We start from the raw sequence: 16,834 nt of genomic DNA on the forward strand, positions 1-16,834 counted from the left end.
CTCTGACATACAGAAACACACACTCACATACACGGACATGCGTACATATATATGTACACACACAAATACATCATATTCTTTCTAATATTTTTGCTGAATAAGCGAAAGTAGGAAGGAAAAATATTAGTACTTCCTTGAACGAGCAGCATACTCATATTTATACATTCATTTCCCTCTCCCTTTCCTTCTCTCTCTCTTTTCCACTAAAATTGCATCAACTTTTTATACTTTGTCCTTTTTTTTCCTCAGCCCTTCCTAAATCTTTTCAAATTCTCTCTCTTTCTCCTTCCCTTTTTCGTTTTTTCCTTTACAATAAGAAGACGAAAGTAATGGATTGAAACAATCAAGCAAGTAGTCCTTCCAATAACAACGTCAAAAAATGAGCAAGGAAAAGAGAGAGAAAGAGAAGGCGAAGAAAAAAACAATACTTACTTTGAAATTACTCTCCAATTTCTTTCCTTCTTCTTTTTATGTTCACTCTCTCTCTCTCCTTCCCTCCCTTCATGTCTTATTTCACATTTCTTTACTATTTCTTTTTTATCTTTCATTCTTTTGATGTTACTCTTAATACTTTTCCATTGTTGTTTACTATTTGTTTCATTAAAATAACTCATTTATCTCAAATTAAACTTTTTGCTGGTACACGTTTATTTGACATGATTTCAGATAAAACAAAGTACATCTTTTGCTGGAAGATTAAATATTAGTTGTGTTGTCGGTTTAAAATTAAGCCACAATCGAATCAGGTTAATGCACTAGCTTTTCTTTGATAAGGATTGATACTTTTGGAATAGAAAAGCACCTCGAAATATCGAACAATCCTTTTCTCCGTTTTTTTTTTCTGTTTTAAAAATGAAAAAAAAAAGTGCCCGGCAAAGTTTTTTCTTTTTCTCTTATTTTTTTTTTCTCTCCATTTTTCAATATTGAAAGTGAATAATAAACCCATATCCGCAAAGAAGAGAAATATAATGTATAAATATCTCGAAGAGACTTTGATGTTAATATCTGCTCTTATTTTCTCGTCATCCACAATTGAAAGTGTAGATATTAATTTAATTGAATAAAACATTTTCCCTAATTCATTATCTAATTAATCAGTTTTGCTCTTCCTGCTAAATTATAGGAGATGATCAATTTTTCGTTCATAATTTAATTATTTATATTTCCCATATATTATAATCGTTATCCTAAAGTTAATTGTAATGATTCATACTAATTCTAATATAGCGATGTGAATCATCTTCGGATTATTGCTTCATTATATAGCGAACGCGTTTTACTTTACTTTCATGACAGCTAATTCCGTTAATGCTGTCCATTAATCATTTTGTCCTTCACAACACTATCATAGTATTATTCCACCAAACATGTTTCTGTTCTGTACAAATATATAACATTTTATCAATGCAGTAATTAACTAGTAATAATAATGATAATAATACTAATAATAATAATAAATGAATATTGAAAAAAACAAAGACAATAAAGAGTAATAATAAAGTACTAATAATTTTGGATAACTGACAGTTTTCTAAAGCATCATTTAAGTAAATGCTTTCATTACTTTCCCGGGAATTTGTGTAAATGTGTACGCGTGTTCAATTTTTTTTCCCTTCCTCTCTCTCTCTCCCTTTCTCAATCTCTGAATATACATTTAGGTTATTTAATTTGATTACCATTATTTTATTTTTAATATTTCAGGAAAAATCAGTAATTTGCTCAAGCGAAGAGACAGGTCCTCTTTATCAGATAGAATTACATTCCTGTTACTATTAACATTATTTAATTGGAATTGATTAACGAAAAAGGAAACCGACAAACAACGGACTTATCACGCTGGAGTTCTGTCCCCCATCACCGCAAAAAGCTGCCAATATTGGTAGCGCCCTGGAATTAATGGATTTAATTGGTTCAGCAGTTCTGGGAAATAACAGTAGCAGCAGCGATAGCAGCAACAATAACAATAATAGCAACAACAATAACAACAATAGTGACAACATTAGCAACAGCGATAGTAACAACAGTGATATCAGCAATAACAGTAGCAATATTGCTAATAGCAGTATTATGTCCGATATTCAGGAAGATAACAAAAGCACCGGATCAGTGAAATCCGAGCCTACACCAGTAATTGATGAGTTGGCAACCGTATCACCGTCTTCATCAACCGTCGAACAGCCTAGTACCACTCCCGAGTCAAGGATTCGAATTGCCGCAAGTCCGGGCGTTAATAGCAAATCGATTACTGATCCATCACTAGCGACGATGGAAAAAGCTGAACGGCCAAGTTTAAGCTATAAAGATCTTATCATTGAGGCCATTGAAAGTAGTCCCGAAAAACGGTTAAAACTGAATGAAATTTATCAAGTATGCTTTCTTTCTTTTTTTTTGTCATAAATAGAAAAAGAAAAGGAAAAGAAAACATTTTTTCTGTGATTTCCCGAAATGCTTTTCATGGATTTTCTTAAGCAAAACAAAACAAAAAAAAAACAAAAAAAAAAAAAAACATTGCAGGAAAATATTTTAGAAATAAAGCAAAACACTTTTCGTTCCATTTTTTTTTTCTTTTCTCTCTGTTATAATTTTTTATAAAGAAAAGAAAAGAAATCTTTTGTCCATCAAAAACATTTAGGCAGCTACAAATTTCATTTATTGATAATACTTGTTTTTTCTTACATCGAAGAAATACTGAAAGTGAAAAGGAAAAAATTTAGACTTAAATTTTGAAGTAGAAAAAGACGCAAAACATGGAAATTTCCACTTTTTATTCCGCTTTTTGCTAACTTTTATTTTTATATTTTAATTTTCTTTATTGCTCAGATCAAATCTCTCTCAGATAATGATAATAATTGTCTTGAAATGTCTGATGGGAAAAAAGAAAATAGTAAAATGATTTATTAATTATAACTGGATTTGTCAGTCACAATTTCTGAGAGAAAGCACTCTTTTCCTTTTCTCTCTCCTTCCGCTCCTTCTCTCTCTTTCTCTGTGTTTCTCTCTTCATCTTGATTTTCAAATACCACAATTGTATGAAAAAAATATAGGTTCCAAAAATATAGGTATAAGTTGATCCAGGAGTTGTAGGATGAGCTTATTACATCCACTGATTTCTATATTTATATTTCTTTATCTTCCATTTTATTTTAGGAAATAAGTTTTTGTTTCAGATTTTGTGTTGTTTATTATATAAGTAAAAAATTGAAAAATTTTTCATTATTCTCGAAAAAAATAAGAAATAAATTATTTCATTAGTTATTGATTATTTAAAAAACATAATACACGTATTATTAGTAAACTTCAGATAATGTCAACAAATTATAGGTGATCCGTATGACACATCCATATTATCGTTTACGACCGGATCAGTGGGGTTGGCAAAATTCGATACGTCATAATTTGAGTTTGCATGATTGCTTCGTTAAGTTACCTCTAAAACAAACATCTGCTAGCGGTGTTGTTGGTAAATGTTTTCCTAGTTTTTATTTTTTTTTAAAATTTTCTATAGCTTTTTTTCTATTTTCTTCATTTTCTTTGAAATTTCAATAGTTATATCAGATGTCGGTGATATTTCCAATTCGAGATTACAAGTTGAAATCTGTCTCCCTCTTCCAATATTTACCATTTATGTCTTATTTAAACTGATATCAAATTTTAGGTCATTTCTGGACTGTTGTACCAGAGCTAGGTGATAAACAAACGTTACGACGACGTAACCGAGTGACAAATCGCTCAGGCGCTCGTGCCGCATCAGCAAGCGCAGCTGCAGCAGGTGGCCAATTTAATGGTCGTTTATCGTCTATTGATGGTACCGCGAATGGTATCCTGAATTGTGGTAATTATTTCTCCTTCTAAACAGTGATTTCAACAATTAAATTTCTTTTTTACTCCATCTATCAAATCATCTAATGATGGATTATAGTTTAGTTATAACAGAATTTCTCTTACATTTGTTAATAATAATGTTAGCCATCCATGCGACATTATTAGTTGCGTATTATATCTATTACGGATTATTGAAATCTATTTGTTCAGTATCCGACTGTATACTAATTATGCATGAAAAGCATAGCAACCTGTTGTCCCTATTTCAATAAAACAAGCTTATTTTGCTGTTCTTTTATCTTGTGAAAATAGTTTATTTTAACTTCTTGATAGTTTGACTTAATAATGATAAATGTAATTAATTAATTAATTACCCTAAACCCATATGAAATAAACAGTTATGGTGTTGGCTAGTAGTAAGTATTATGGATTTAGCGGTTAACATCATTAACTTTATTATCTTTGAAGAAATGCCTAAATAAATGTACTACGGTCGTGTTATGTATTAGAATCTGTTTGAAACCGTAACGTGTTATCTTTGAAGAAACTCAGGTAGTGACTACTCAAAGATGTATTATCGATATATATATACTGTATTATCGGCACAGAAATGACCTGATTCATTGTGTTGATTATTTCTTTGATTTTGTTTGTGAATTTATTTCTCTACCTATTTGCAATGGAAATTGTCACTTATCTTTTCCAGTGATCTTATATATATTCCAGGACAAAAAGAAAAACCAAAATTTGTGTTCCGTTATTTTCCTCAATATATTTCACTTTTAATTTCAGCAGTAGGAGCTGATACTAACGGATTCACGGATGGAAGTGGAATAATTAGTGACGACAGCGGAAGTACAAGTCCTGCTCATTGTTCATTTGATGGTACTTATAGTAGTAGTAATGAATTCCGAGCTAGTGTTACTGATTCATTGTTGGTGAGTAATAAAACTTCATTGTTTACTTTTAACACCATTATCGGATAAAATTATTATTTATGAACTTTTTAAAGATAAATTATTATTGAAACATTTGCTTACCATTAAATTTACTTCCAGATCTCGACACAATCAGTTTTTAAACCACAGCCATCGTACACTTCGACACTGAGCCATCATTTGTCGAAACCAACTTTAGCAGAAGTAGAAGCAGCAGCAGCTATTTTAGGTACTTCTGGATCAAATAATAATAATACCAATCAAAATCCACTACTTACATTATCTACGCCGACAAGTTCGGCAGCATTTGTAGGTGCTGCCTTCGATTCATCATCTTTTACAAGCGACGACTATAAATGTTATACGCAGAATCTGCTGAATGCTTATTTTTACCAACAGGTATTATTCATTCCGTTAAGTTGTAGAATCTTTGGCAGAATCCACTGATACACTTAATTGATTGCGATTATTTATATCCGTCAAAATATTGGAAATTTACAGATCTGTATAAATTATAATGGTACCTGCTCATCTTGGAGCTTCCGAAAATGCATTTCATTGTTATGCCTAGATTTTGACGATGAAAAAGACTTAGATGAAATTATATGATTGATTTATTTATTGTTTCTAATTGATTTAACTAATTTTTTCAAATGAAAAAATTAACTGAATTTTATTTTTTTCATCTTTAGGGCCTACTAACATCACTGCAGCAGCTGGCGGAAGTTGCTAACCGAGTTAATCCTATCGCAGCTACGTTGCCGGCATCATTACTCGGTGCCAAAATGCCGTTGCTAAACGGATTACTCTCGAATCCGGCACTTTTTTCCTCCCAAATGCCGATTGTCAGCGTTGCAACAGCTGCAGCCATAAAAGCGGCAGCATTTGGCGTATCACCTTTGCTACCTCTGAGCCTAAGCGGTGCAGCAGCAACAACAGCAGCAACAACCAATAATCCGTTTCTGGATTCAGAACACATACCGGGAACTCCAAAGATGTCTATCTCACCAACAAGTACCCAGCAGCAACTCTCATCTTCCGGCTCTCTGTCATTCCCAATTAAGAGCGAAGCCCAGTCAACATTTATGTTTTCCTAATGTGCATAGGTCCACGGATACGACTAAGGTCTGAGAAGTGTTATTTTAAGTTGAAATCTGACAGTACTGTCATATTGACGAAGTAACAATAACTGGGATATTTCTCCTTAAAAATTTATAAATCAAGAAATTTTCAAAAGTCATATTTTGAATTGATCTTTGAAACCCTACTAATTAATATTTGGATCAATTATTACTTCTCACTAGTATTTTATCCTTTTTCCTTTTCCCTCTCTCTTTCCTTACCTTTTTCTCCGCTTCTTTTTTGTTGACTGATGCAAATTTTTGTCATTGAGTTGTTGCTAAGGTGACCTAATTTAATCTTTTTTAATTTATCTACATATGCTATACATTTGTGTGTGTGTGTGTGTGTGTGCATGTGTGTATATGTATGTGTGCAACAATTAGTTGTTTTCAGGGATTCCTGCAGTGTTTTATTCTACCATAATGTAATTTGTCAAATGCATTTTATCGGATGTTACTAATTATTATAATTAATGCACTCAGGAATCGAATATACGAAACTTGCATTTTGTATCTTCGTCATAGCTGTCATCATTGTCATCGTCTTTGTCAACGCTTCATATTGTCCCACTAAATCACTCATATTCAGTCATTAAAAAAAGCCCCAACTCTTTATCTTAAAATTATACGAAATATCAGCACAAACAAACTAACTCAATGTTTTCTTTTTTTTTTTTTCTTCATTGGATCTCTGTTGAAAATTCTTATTTTTGATTCGTTAAAAACATGCATGCATGCGTGTTTTTAACGAATCTTGTTCATTTATTCGTGTTTTTTTCGCTTTCTTTTCTCTCTTCTTTTTTTATTGTTTTATTTTTGAAAGTTGTAAAGAAGACAAAATTACATCCTTATCTCTCCCTCATCTTTCTTCCCCTCCTCTCCTAATTTATCATTAAAGTTGGATACACTTAGTTATTTACTCCTTTCTCTTTTCCTACCTTTTTTAAATTTCATTTTTATCATTATCATTAATGGATGAATGAATGGAAGGAACGAATTGATTGTTTTAAGAGCGAAGTAAGGACTTGCGGGCAGCATGGTTATTATATGTCATACTATAAACATTTATTTTAAAAAACTTAGGTTTAATTTTGTTTCCCTTATTCTTTTTATTATTTTCATTTCGTTTATGATTCAAAGAAAACAGAAAAAATTTTTAAACCGCGAATAAATCAGGAGATAATAAGAAACGGTGAGAAATCAAATAAATTATAAGTTATTTCAATTATCTATACAAATATATGCATGTGCATTTGTTCAAAGTAAAATAAAAAATGAAGTGAAAATTTTTCACGGCGCTTCCTTTTTTTACCTTTTAACAAAAAAATTTTTTTTCGCTTCTGGCGACTTCATTTTAGTTTCTTTTCTCTTTTCCTAGGAAAATTTAACCTAAAATATGACGTAATCAAAATTATGTTTAAATTAAACCAAATAGTAACGAATTTTTTCTTTTCCTGAGGTTTTCTGCCTTCACGGGTTTTAGGCTTTTTGGAAACAAATTTCAATTTTTAATCACAGTTTTATAATTTCTCTTACTATTACGGTTCACTTTTTAGTCGCGTAATTGAAAAGAAAAAAAAAAAAATTAGTAACTATTGAATAGGAAACGAATATAATTTAATTATTATTTCATTATCCTTTCGCTGAAATTTCTCATTGTTCTTCTTAATCGTTATCACTATTATCATTTTCTTATATGACTTAACCTGCCACCATCTACCATCTTTCTATTCTTCTCTTATTATCCTGATGACTTTCATCATCAATTTTCTCTTCCTCTTTCTCACTCTCCATCTCTCTCTCTCTCTTCAAAATTAAGAAAAAAGGACTAAATTCAATCAATCCATCTAAATAGGTCAAATTTATATCACTTCTTTTTGCTATTCTTATCAATCATATTGTAGTTCTTTTTTTAAATAAATGAAATTCTTGTTTTTTCCTTTTTTTTTCTTTACTTTGTTACATTACATTTTGCTGGGCCAACTTAATTCTCAGTGATTCCAATATATATGTTTATCAAAACAATTTTATTCATTGTTTTCTTCTCTCGGCAAGGCAAATATTGTTGGCAGGTTGCCGATGTGAACTGTACCGGTGATTTTTTTTTTCAAAATATATGTTTATTTCTTATTTAGGTGTTTTTTCTTTTATTTTTGATGTTTGTTTTTAATTTAGTATTATTATATGTACCATTTTTCATTTAATTTTCTTAAAAACTAAATCAATAGGAAAAAAAATTTTTTTTTTTGAGAATTCTTCTGTTTCGTCCGAGAAATTTGAATGAATCAATTTTTCGTTTGCCATTTAATTAGCAATATTGTTAAACCTACATTTTTGTGTCGTTTCATAGCTTACATCATTTTGATTACGTTTTATACTATTTCTGATATGATTTAATTGGTTTTTCTCTTCTTTTCTCTTTTTCTCTTTTTTTTTTTGAAAAGGATTTGGGAAGAATTCTGAATTTTTCTCTCAGAAAATTTTTTCCTCTTAATTTATCCTCAAAGATAGATTCAATTAACAGTAATGCAGTATAATTTAATTTGTTAATTCATGAGGAATTAATTGATTCACTATCTCGATTCGTCTAGATATCATAATGGTTTGTTCATAAGGCCATATCTTTTGTTCTTTTTTCTTCATTTTTTTTTTTTTTTTGTCAGCAATAACTTCCTTCTCCGTCTGTACTAAAATTTCTTTTCCAAATTTTTATCAAAGAAAGGAAAGCCTCAGAAGTCAATAGAAGTCACTGGCTTATTCTTCCTAATTCAGTTTGCCTTTTTTTCGTAATTTCGTTATTAAAATTCCAGTTCATTGACTTCTGTTTTTTCTTTTCTTTTTTGTTTAATATCACACTTAAAAATTTACACCAATACTAGCCTGAATTTCGATTAAATCAGAAATAATTTACTTTTTAAAAACCAGTTTTTCTTCCATTAACCATATTTTCCCATGCATTTCTGGTTTTGCTGCGTGTTTATTCTCAAATGTGAAATATCGGTGATAATTCGAGTTTGCTTGTGTGATTTAATAAAAAGGAAAGTTTTCTCGATCTTTTTTTTTTGAATAAATAAATGAATAATTGATTTTCCAAGAAAATTACTAATTTCTCATGCACAAATTATCAGTTTTGTTCGAAATTGTTGAATTTTTTGATCCTTTTTTGCAAGAATATTTTTCTTGGTATAATCTTTTTTCCTATTTTTGATTGTGCAAGTCTTTTTTTCTTTTTTATTTGTATATACCTCGTTGTTGATGGTGTTTTTTCTTTTGTTCCTTGATTTTTTTTTTAATATTTGTCATTTTTTTCAAATTCAAATTATTTTGAACTGTAAATTTTAATACAGGTTCACATTGTGCGAGGTTTTCATTTTATTTTCTTTATTCTGTAACTGTTTTCCCTATTTTCTTCCTTTCTTTTCCTCTCTCTCTCTCTCTTGTTTTAGGAAAATATGGTTATGAAAGTTTTTTTTCGTTTTTTTCGGTATAGACGCATTTGTCATATCTGTTAATTTGATCTGCGTGGAATCACATTTCTTCCTTGATAATTGAAAGGTTAGAAAATCCAAAAAAAGAAAGTGGTACATCAGTTTTTCGATCGTTACTATTTCAACTGTGTGCCTTTTCATTATGCTGAATTTGATAATATTGATAAATTGTCGATCCGGAATTAAAATTTGGAATTTTAATCTTTTCAATTTTAATCAAATCTACCCATCCTGCTTTACTCCTAACCTCTAATCCCACTTATGATCATCGTTTTTTTAAGTAAGTTAATTTTCGAAATTAGGTAAAAATTTTGTTACTATGTTTAACTCTCCGGTGCTGTCGATAAACAGGTCTAACTTACCGAGTTTTCTTCTCTTTTTTATTCCTCTGTGGTATTAGGAATGCTTGTTGAATTTCTGTAGTTGCAAAATAAACATCGAAATTTTCCATGAACAAGTAATTGTCTCAACGATGAGCATCAAATCTTTGTTTATTAAAGTGAAAAAGTTTATAATGTGAAAGTATTTTACCATTTTATTTTTTCATAAATGTTTCGATAAAGATTTCATCGAATTTCATGCAAGGGGAAAAAAGTTTAAAGTTTAGAAGAATTGCTGCTGTTGTGTTGAAGAAGTGCCGGTCTCTCTCTCTCTCTCTCTCTCTCTCTCTTTCTCTTCTTCCCTTTCCCTTTCTTATTGCAAATTATATTTTTAATTTATTTTGAAAATATTTTTTGAACCCATCAATTTACAAAGATGACAAAATTAGATGTTCTTGATATATTTTTATTTTTATTACTGTCTGTTTTATGACGAAGGAGCTATTATTGCTGTCTTTTTTTCTTCAGTAAATTTGGAAGATTTTTTTTTTTTTGATATAATAAAATGTTTGTTGTTTTATTTGAAGGACACAATAAACTTCTGAAAAAAAGATTGCTCTTAATTGAAGTGGAATTAAAAAAAAAAATGAGAATTTTGGGTCAGGAAAGTGAATATAGAATGGCCGAAAATGGAAATTGTCACTTCATGGTGTCAAGTTGCAACTTCGGTTGCTGGAAAATTTCAAGACTACTTGTTACAATAATGGCTTTAGTTTTTGATTCAAAAATTTGATGACTTCACTTTTGTCAATTAATTTATTCTATTTGAACTATGCCAGTTATGTTTGATCAATTTCGTATAAATTATTTGTAGTACACATGCAATCTTGGCAATTTATTTACGCTCGAATCAGAAATTCAATTTTTATCCGTTCCCAAATTGAATTAATTATTTGTTTCATTTCCTAATTAGGTTATTTGTGACCAATCAAATGATATGCTGAAATTTTAATTAAATTATTGTGGTTAATTCAATCAGTTACAGAAACACTTTTATCAGTGGCATAATCAGCAGATATATCAATCATAAATTAGATCATTTGGTATCAATCCATTCGCTTCATGTATTCCCAAACTTACCTTTTTGGTGAATTCACAGTCCGGCAAACAGAAATACCCTATTCCGGAATCATCACTTAAATCATACCATGTTTTTCGGCAGCAAATCATTCGATGACCACAATGTGAATCTTGAGAGCATTCATCTCTTAGCACAGCTGCGATAATCAATTTCAGTTAATATTATTTTAAGTTAGCTAACATATCCTTTCCGACTAATACAACAGGTGTCATTCATTTTAATCATCCGTCACTTTTTTGATACCATTTTGATTTTCTTCTCAAATTTTACAACTTCTGTGCTAACCTCTAGCAAGATATAATTCAATGCGAATCGGTTTATCAAGTTGTCGCTTTCGAATATATTCCGTTTGAACCGGAAACTCAGTTGAAAACCGTAAATCAATGAATGATGATTTCGATAAATTATCTCCATCTACAAACATGTCTAACTCACAATGATAAAATAGAATGATAATTTTCAACCTTTGTAGCGGCCTTTACATAACTCTGGAAGGAAGCATATAACACCAATTTCGGTTAGCTCATTAATAACTACTGGAAGTTCCCATTAGTTTGGTACTACTCACTGGACATCATGTGTTGAAGAATTAAATTACTTTTTATGTCTCATTAAAATATAAATCATTACATATTTGAAACAGCAACAGCTAACTCTGTCCTGTTACCGTAAATTAATTCCTAAGAAATCAGAAACTTCTTAAATTTTTTTTTTTTTTTTTTTGAAATGTTTTGAGAGACGAATTTTAATTATAAGGAAAAGCATAAGAAATAATATTGTATTCCATAAAAGACATCTGAATGATAGGAAAGAAGGAGAGTAATGATAATAATGATTAGAGTGATGAATAGGCAGTGGATATCAAAGTAAGCAGCGAACGAAGTAAAAAGCTCTCAGTAATAAAATCCATTTCGCAATATTAAGTTTTCAATTTAAATGTAACAAAATTTTAAAAAATTCGAAAACAAAACCACCTGTTCCTGTTCTGCTATTATTTGTTGCTACTAGTTTTTGCTCTTTTTGATAATTACCAATTGTCATTTTCAATTTCGTCTATAAAATTTATGAATTTTTTTTAATTTTCAGAAATTTTGAAAAATTTTAATTTGACAGTAACAAAACTTTAGTAACTACTTTCTTTTTTTTCTTTTTAATCTTTCGAAAGAATTAAAATTAAATAGAAAAAAATTTGAGTAAACAGCATTAGAAATTGTTGGTTCTGTATATGAATGATGAAAAGCTGTTGTAGTTACTGTTGGTATTATTGCTGCTGTTGTGACTGTAGTGCTAGTTGTGTAATCAAAAAGATCTAAATTTCCAAATACTGATAAATTTCTGGTCGTAGTCTCAATTTTAGATAACACTTCGCTGAAATAATGGTTCGTTATTTCTTGAAAATATAACTGTTTGGAGGAAATTTGTTTATTACACACTTATTAATATCGTTTTGTTTATACTATATTTTACATACAAGTGAGATCATTTGTTTTGAAAAAAAAAAACGACAAAGGTTGAAGTATTATACTTTAAAAAACTGAAATTAAATGGTAAATAGATTTGTTATATATGATACAATATTGTTAATCACAACGAAAAATATAGTTTAAATAATTTTTGATTTAAATATAATTTTCAAATATACCTTGTTGCAGTACCCATTAAACGAAACAACTGATGATGTATCGCTAAATGTGATCTGTCCTGTTCTTTCGTATTCATTAATGAATCTAAATTGTTTCTTGCACAACTTTCAAGATGATTATCAAACTTAAGAGATACTGTTCAAAATAACAAAATATTGGAAGTATTAAAAGCATATTAGCGAAAAAAAAAAGCTTAAAATGAATAATTCAATTTTCAATTAATCCATCAACTTTATCTGTTAATATAATCAAATATATGAATGAAAATGATTTAAATATGTTTCAAATAGTTAGTTTAGCACTTATTGATTTCGTAAATTATGTATAAAATAAGAATACATAGCAGTTTCTTGTTATAATTTTTAGTATATATTAATAGAAACAAAAAAGTGTGACACACACACTTCCATTCGTTTTTTAAATTCAAAATCATCAAACTGAGAAAAAAAATTGATAAATTTAAGTCGATATTTTAAAATGACTAGAGATGCATCATACTCACCGTGTTTTCTTTGTATTCGTATCGGTTTATTTGACAAATGCCAGCAGCTACCATTAACACAGTATAAATTTGGTGGGCAATGATTATCATCACTGCATGGGCCTAAATTAAATTTTTTAAAACAAATTTTCAATCAAATAACAAATATATATATATATATATATATATATATATATTTACTTCATCATTCCAGTTTGTTAGTTTTTACATTGTTAATAATAATGATAACACTATTGATATTGGTCTTGATAATGATAGTGATAATGATAACTCTTCTTCCCAGAATGGAAAATTTTTGTGTTGTCATTTGACAAGGACAAACATTTGTCATATAATTAATTATTCATTTTATGCATTATTAAGATTTCTCCCCATATCATCTCCTTTTCTCATTTTATATGCATATATCAATTTAAAAACATTAAAATTTCTTTAAACATTTTGATTTGCCAAAAAAATGATTAATTAATTATTTGATTAGTATCAATTAGCATAATTTTTTCAAATGCAAATCGTACAAATTTTCAAATGATGTTTAAGATTAGATGCTGACTTTTTGATCAAAAAAAAACCAAAAAATTGCAATGTTAACCAATGTTTTTTTAGATGGATTTTTCAGAAAAGAAAATTCAAATATATGGGAAAAATTAATAGTGTTAAGCATAAATAGATAAACAAAATGAAATAATATTAGAAATGAAGCAATTTTACAGCAAATAAAATACAGCAAAAAAAAAATAAATAAATATGTTTAGATCGATTTTTCACAAAAAAGAATTCAAACATATGAAAAAAATTAATAGTAATAAGCATAAGTAGATAAATGAAATAACCCGGAAATTTGTTGTATTTTTAACTTTTTTAAACCTATTTCAAGAAGTATGATTTAAAAATGATTTATAGCATAATTTCAGTATTAATTTTATTATCGCACATTCAAAAAAACGATCGAAATAAAAAAAATCAGAAATATGGAGTGTATTACTTTTGTTTCTCGCTCTCTGGAAACTGTGAAAATGCTGCAAGAATTTAAAATAATTTAGAAAAGTTAAATTGAAATACCGCTGTTACTATATTTAAATATATAATTAACGGAAATATTTTTCCACTATTTGCCTAATTTATTTAGAATACTTAAATCTCTGCCCAACTTTCAATCTCACTATTTATTCATGTAATGATCATCACTGCAATTTTGTGCAACGTAATTACATTTCATTTCGATGAATTGCTGTTATTACCGATAAGCATTAAATATTGTTATGCATTAAAACAAACCAGGCCACTGGAACCATTCTGTCTGTTTCGAATTTCTTGCCGAAAACCGCTTTTGACGCTTGTTGTGGTCATTGTTTAATTCACGTTGCTTTTGAGTCTTTTTGGGTTGTTTATCACGCTGTGAAGAGGATGTCAGCATAGTTTCCAAATTATTTACAATAATAATAAATATTATTAACACATATTTAAATGTAATTAGAAGAAAGATTCATTAATTACTCCAGTTTTGACAGAAAAAAACATTAGGAATTTGGCCGAACTGATTTGTCCATAAAATAAAAAAAATGTAACCATAAAATAAACCTGAATAACATCACTGGTAATATCTTTAGTGATTCCTCTGATAAATAAACCTGAAAAAAGTAAATTTATGTGAAAATTGTTAAAATATTTTGCTATCAGATTTTATTCAAACATATCACAATAACATCATGAGCAATAATGAAAAAAAATGATAATTATATATCAGACAAAGAACTTCTTTTATACTGACGCTTTCCTAAATCACAAAATTTTATTTTCATCTGACAATATAGTGAGAAAATCATTTATTTTAATCAGAATTAGGACAAAATAAGACTTTAAAATTTCAAAATTATGATCGTTTTTCATTAAATTAGACATTCTAACCAAAAACGGTAAATTTTATACTAATCAAAATTATTCACATTTGCTTTTTTAAATTTAACGTCGTTGAAAAACATTTTAAGTATATTAAATAAATATAATTTCATTAATTCATTCAATCATCAAATTTATATCATTTATCTCAATGGTTTTCATTATCAGGAAATGTGTTCCATCAACTTTTAAGCAGATCAATTCTTTTTTTATTCTGGAACTACCTCGTAAAATACGTTTTTGTTAGCCTAATTTTCAGTTGAAATTATCTGAGCTATATGAAATAAGACTTCTTAATATTCATTACCGATCAAATGTAATTAATATCACAATTAAGAATAAAAATTGAATAAATTTGATAAAATGAATGATCTATTTAAAAATGAAGTAAAACTTAATGGACAAATTTGACTATTCTTTTGCAATTTATATTTATCAAAATATGTACCAAAAAATATTCGCAAATCTTACAACTATTTTTACCAATTATTGTACTATGCTGCTTATTTTATATTGATGATAGTACATATTCTAAACTTTGACTAAATTAAAAAAAAAAAGTAACTTAAAAGCATATTAATAATTGTAGAAAAGTATGCACGTTGAAAATAATAAATGGAGTTGATCTTTATACAGTAATCTAGCAAGTTATTAAAACAAATTGTTTACTTGGTTTGTCATCATCAAAGTTGTATACTATCTATTGTCACTGATTTATTCTCCACTTACTATTTCCACTCCTTTATTGTAACTATTTTTTAAATATCATTTCTTTAATTTAAGAAAAGTTTTTAAAGAAATCCAAAATGATTATTTTGCTGTTTTCGATTTCAATACAAACTTGGCATTTAATTATGATTAGATTGAAATGCCAATGATTAGTTTCAGCATTGTTGCAATCCAAAATCAAACTTCCATTATTGGTACAATTATGGATGTAAAACAAAATCATTTCATTTATTTTCGTCGTTAGGGAGAAATGAAATATTTTCCCGTGAACAATTTTTTTTTCAAATTTTCGTACCACATATTATTTTTACGATTCTATTTGTTTGCAAATACATTTTAAATGAACATTTCCTAGAAAATAAAGAAACATGCCGAACCGTTAGATTGTGATAGTTTCTTAATAAGTCTGGTATTTTGGTTTTCCTCATTTATCCAGTCAGTCTGTTCCTGAAATTTGTTATCTCCTTTATCAATATGACTTAAAAATCAATAATCGCAACTGCCTTAATCAAGATAATAAGATCATTAAAATATCTAGGTACTGAAATTTATAAATTTACTTCAAATATTTCACTTATTGGAAATCTCAAATTAATTGCTTCAAATTTGGTTAATCTTAAAATGATCAATTAAACTGCCAAAATTATTTAAATCATTAATTTTCATAACTGCTATTTCCGAAAACTTTATGAAATGAAAAATATGAAATTAGATCAATTAATAATTGCTATGATAACATCAAAACAAAAGTTACTGAAACTTTTCTAATGGCTTTTAGTAAAACTTACGAATGAAATTAACTTGTCCACGTTATCTTCATAGTTTTTTTCCCTTATCATTATCAATTGATCACTGTTGTTTCTTATCGCATCATTATTTCCAACTTTTATGATTACTGTACTTTTAATTGCATCCACAATATTCGTTATTCTCAAAGTTTTAGGTAATAAATGGTATATTCCCGCAAAAGATTATTTCGAAATAAAGATTAATTGAAACTTCAATATTCAGTTAAAATTGAAAATTCGTGAAAAAAGTTCAAATCAGATAAGTCTGTTCTGCAAATTTTGACAGGAATCAGAGGAATAGCAGTAGACTGTATTTTAAAAACTGAATTGAAGTATAGCTAAATATATTCCGAAAAACAAAATCTAATCCATTTGATTTCAAAACCAATACGACTTTTTATTTTTTGTTGTATTAAATGATTCGATAATTAGTATTTAAAAAA

General features: G+C 28.4%; 2 protein-coding genes across 2 annotated transcripts; one reads left to right on the forward strand and one right to left on the reverse strand.

The window, feature by feature from the left end:
• Nucleotides 1–1,896: 1,896 nt before the first annotated feature.
• Bma-fkh-9.2 (Fork head domain containing protein) lies at nucleotides 1,897–5,857 on the forward strand (the record flags this gene model as incomplete). Its single annotated transcript, XM_001892393.1, has 6 exons — nucleotides 1,897–2,367; nucleotides 3,322–3,460; nucleotides 3,656–3,832; nucleotides 4,615–4,760; nucleotides 4,881–5,159; nucleotides 5,453–5,857. The coding sequence occupies 6 exons, from the start codon at nucleotides 1,897–1,899 to the stop codon at nucleotides 5,855–5,857; spliced, it is 1,617 nt and encodes a 538-aa protein (XP_001892428.1).
• Nucleotides 5,858–10,769: 4,912 nt separating this feature from the next.
• Bm2240 (Uncharacterized protein) lies at nucleotides 10,770–16,442 on the reverse strand (the record flags this gene model as incomplete). Its single annotated transcript, XM_043075088.1, has 10 exons — nucleotides 10,770–10,966; nucleotides 11,116–11,244; nucleotides 11,805–11,883; nucleotides 12,084–12,198; nucleotides 12,473–12,557; nucleotides 12,976–13,077; nucleotides 14,254–14,371; nucleotides 14,557–14,606; nucleotides 15,981–16,050; nucleotides 16,392–16,442. The coding sequence occupies 10 exons, from the start codon at nucleotides 16,440–16,442 to the stop codon at nucleotides 10,770–10,772; spliced, it is 996 nt and encodes a 331-aa protein (XP_042931022.1).
• Nucleotides 16,443–16,834: the final 392 nt, after the last annotated feature.

This window comes from Brugia malayi (genome assembly GCF_000002995.4).
Source record: "Brugia malayi strain FR3 genome assembly, contig: Bm_v4_ChrX_scaffold_001, whole genome shotgun sequence".
In the NCBI taxonomy this organism is placed as follows: Eukaryota; Metazoa; Nematoda; class Chromadorea; order Rhabditida; family Onchocercidae; genus Brugia; species Brugia malayi.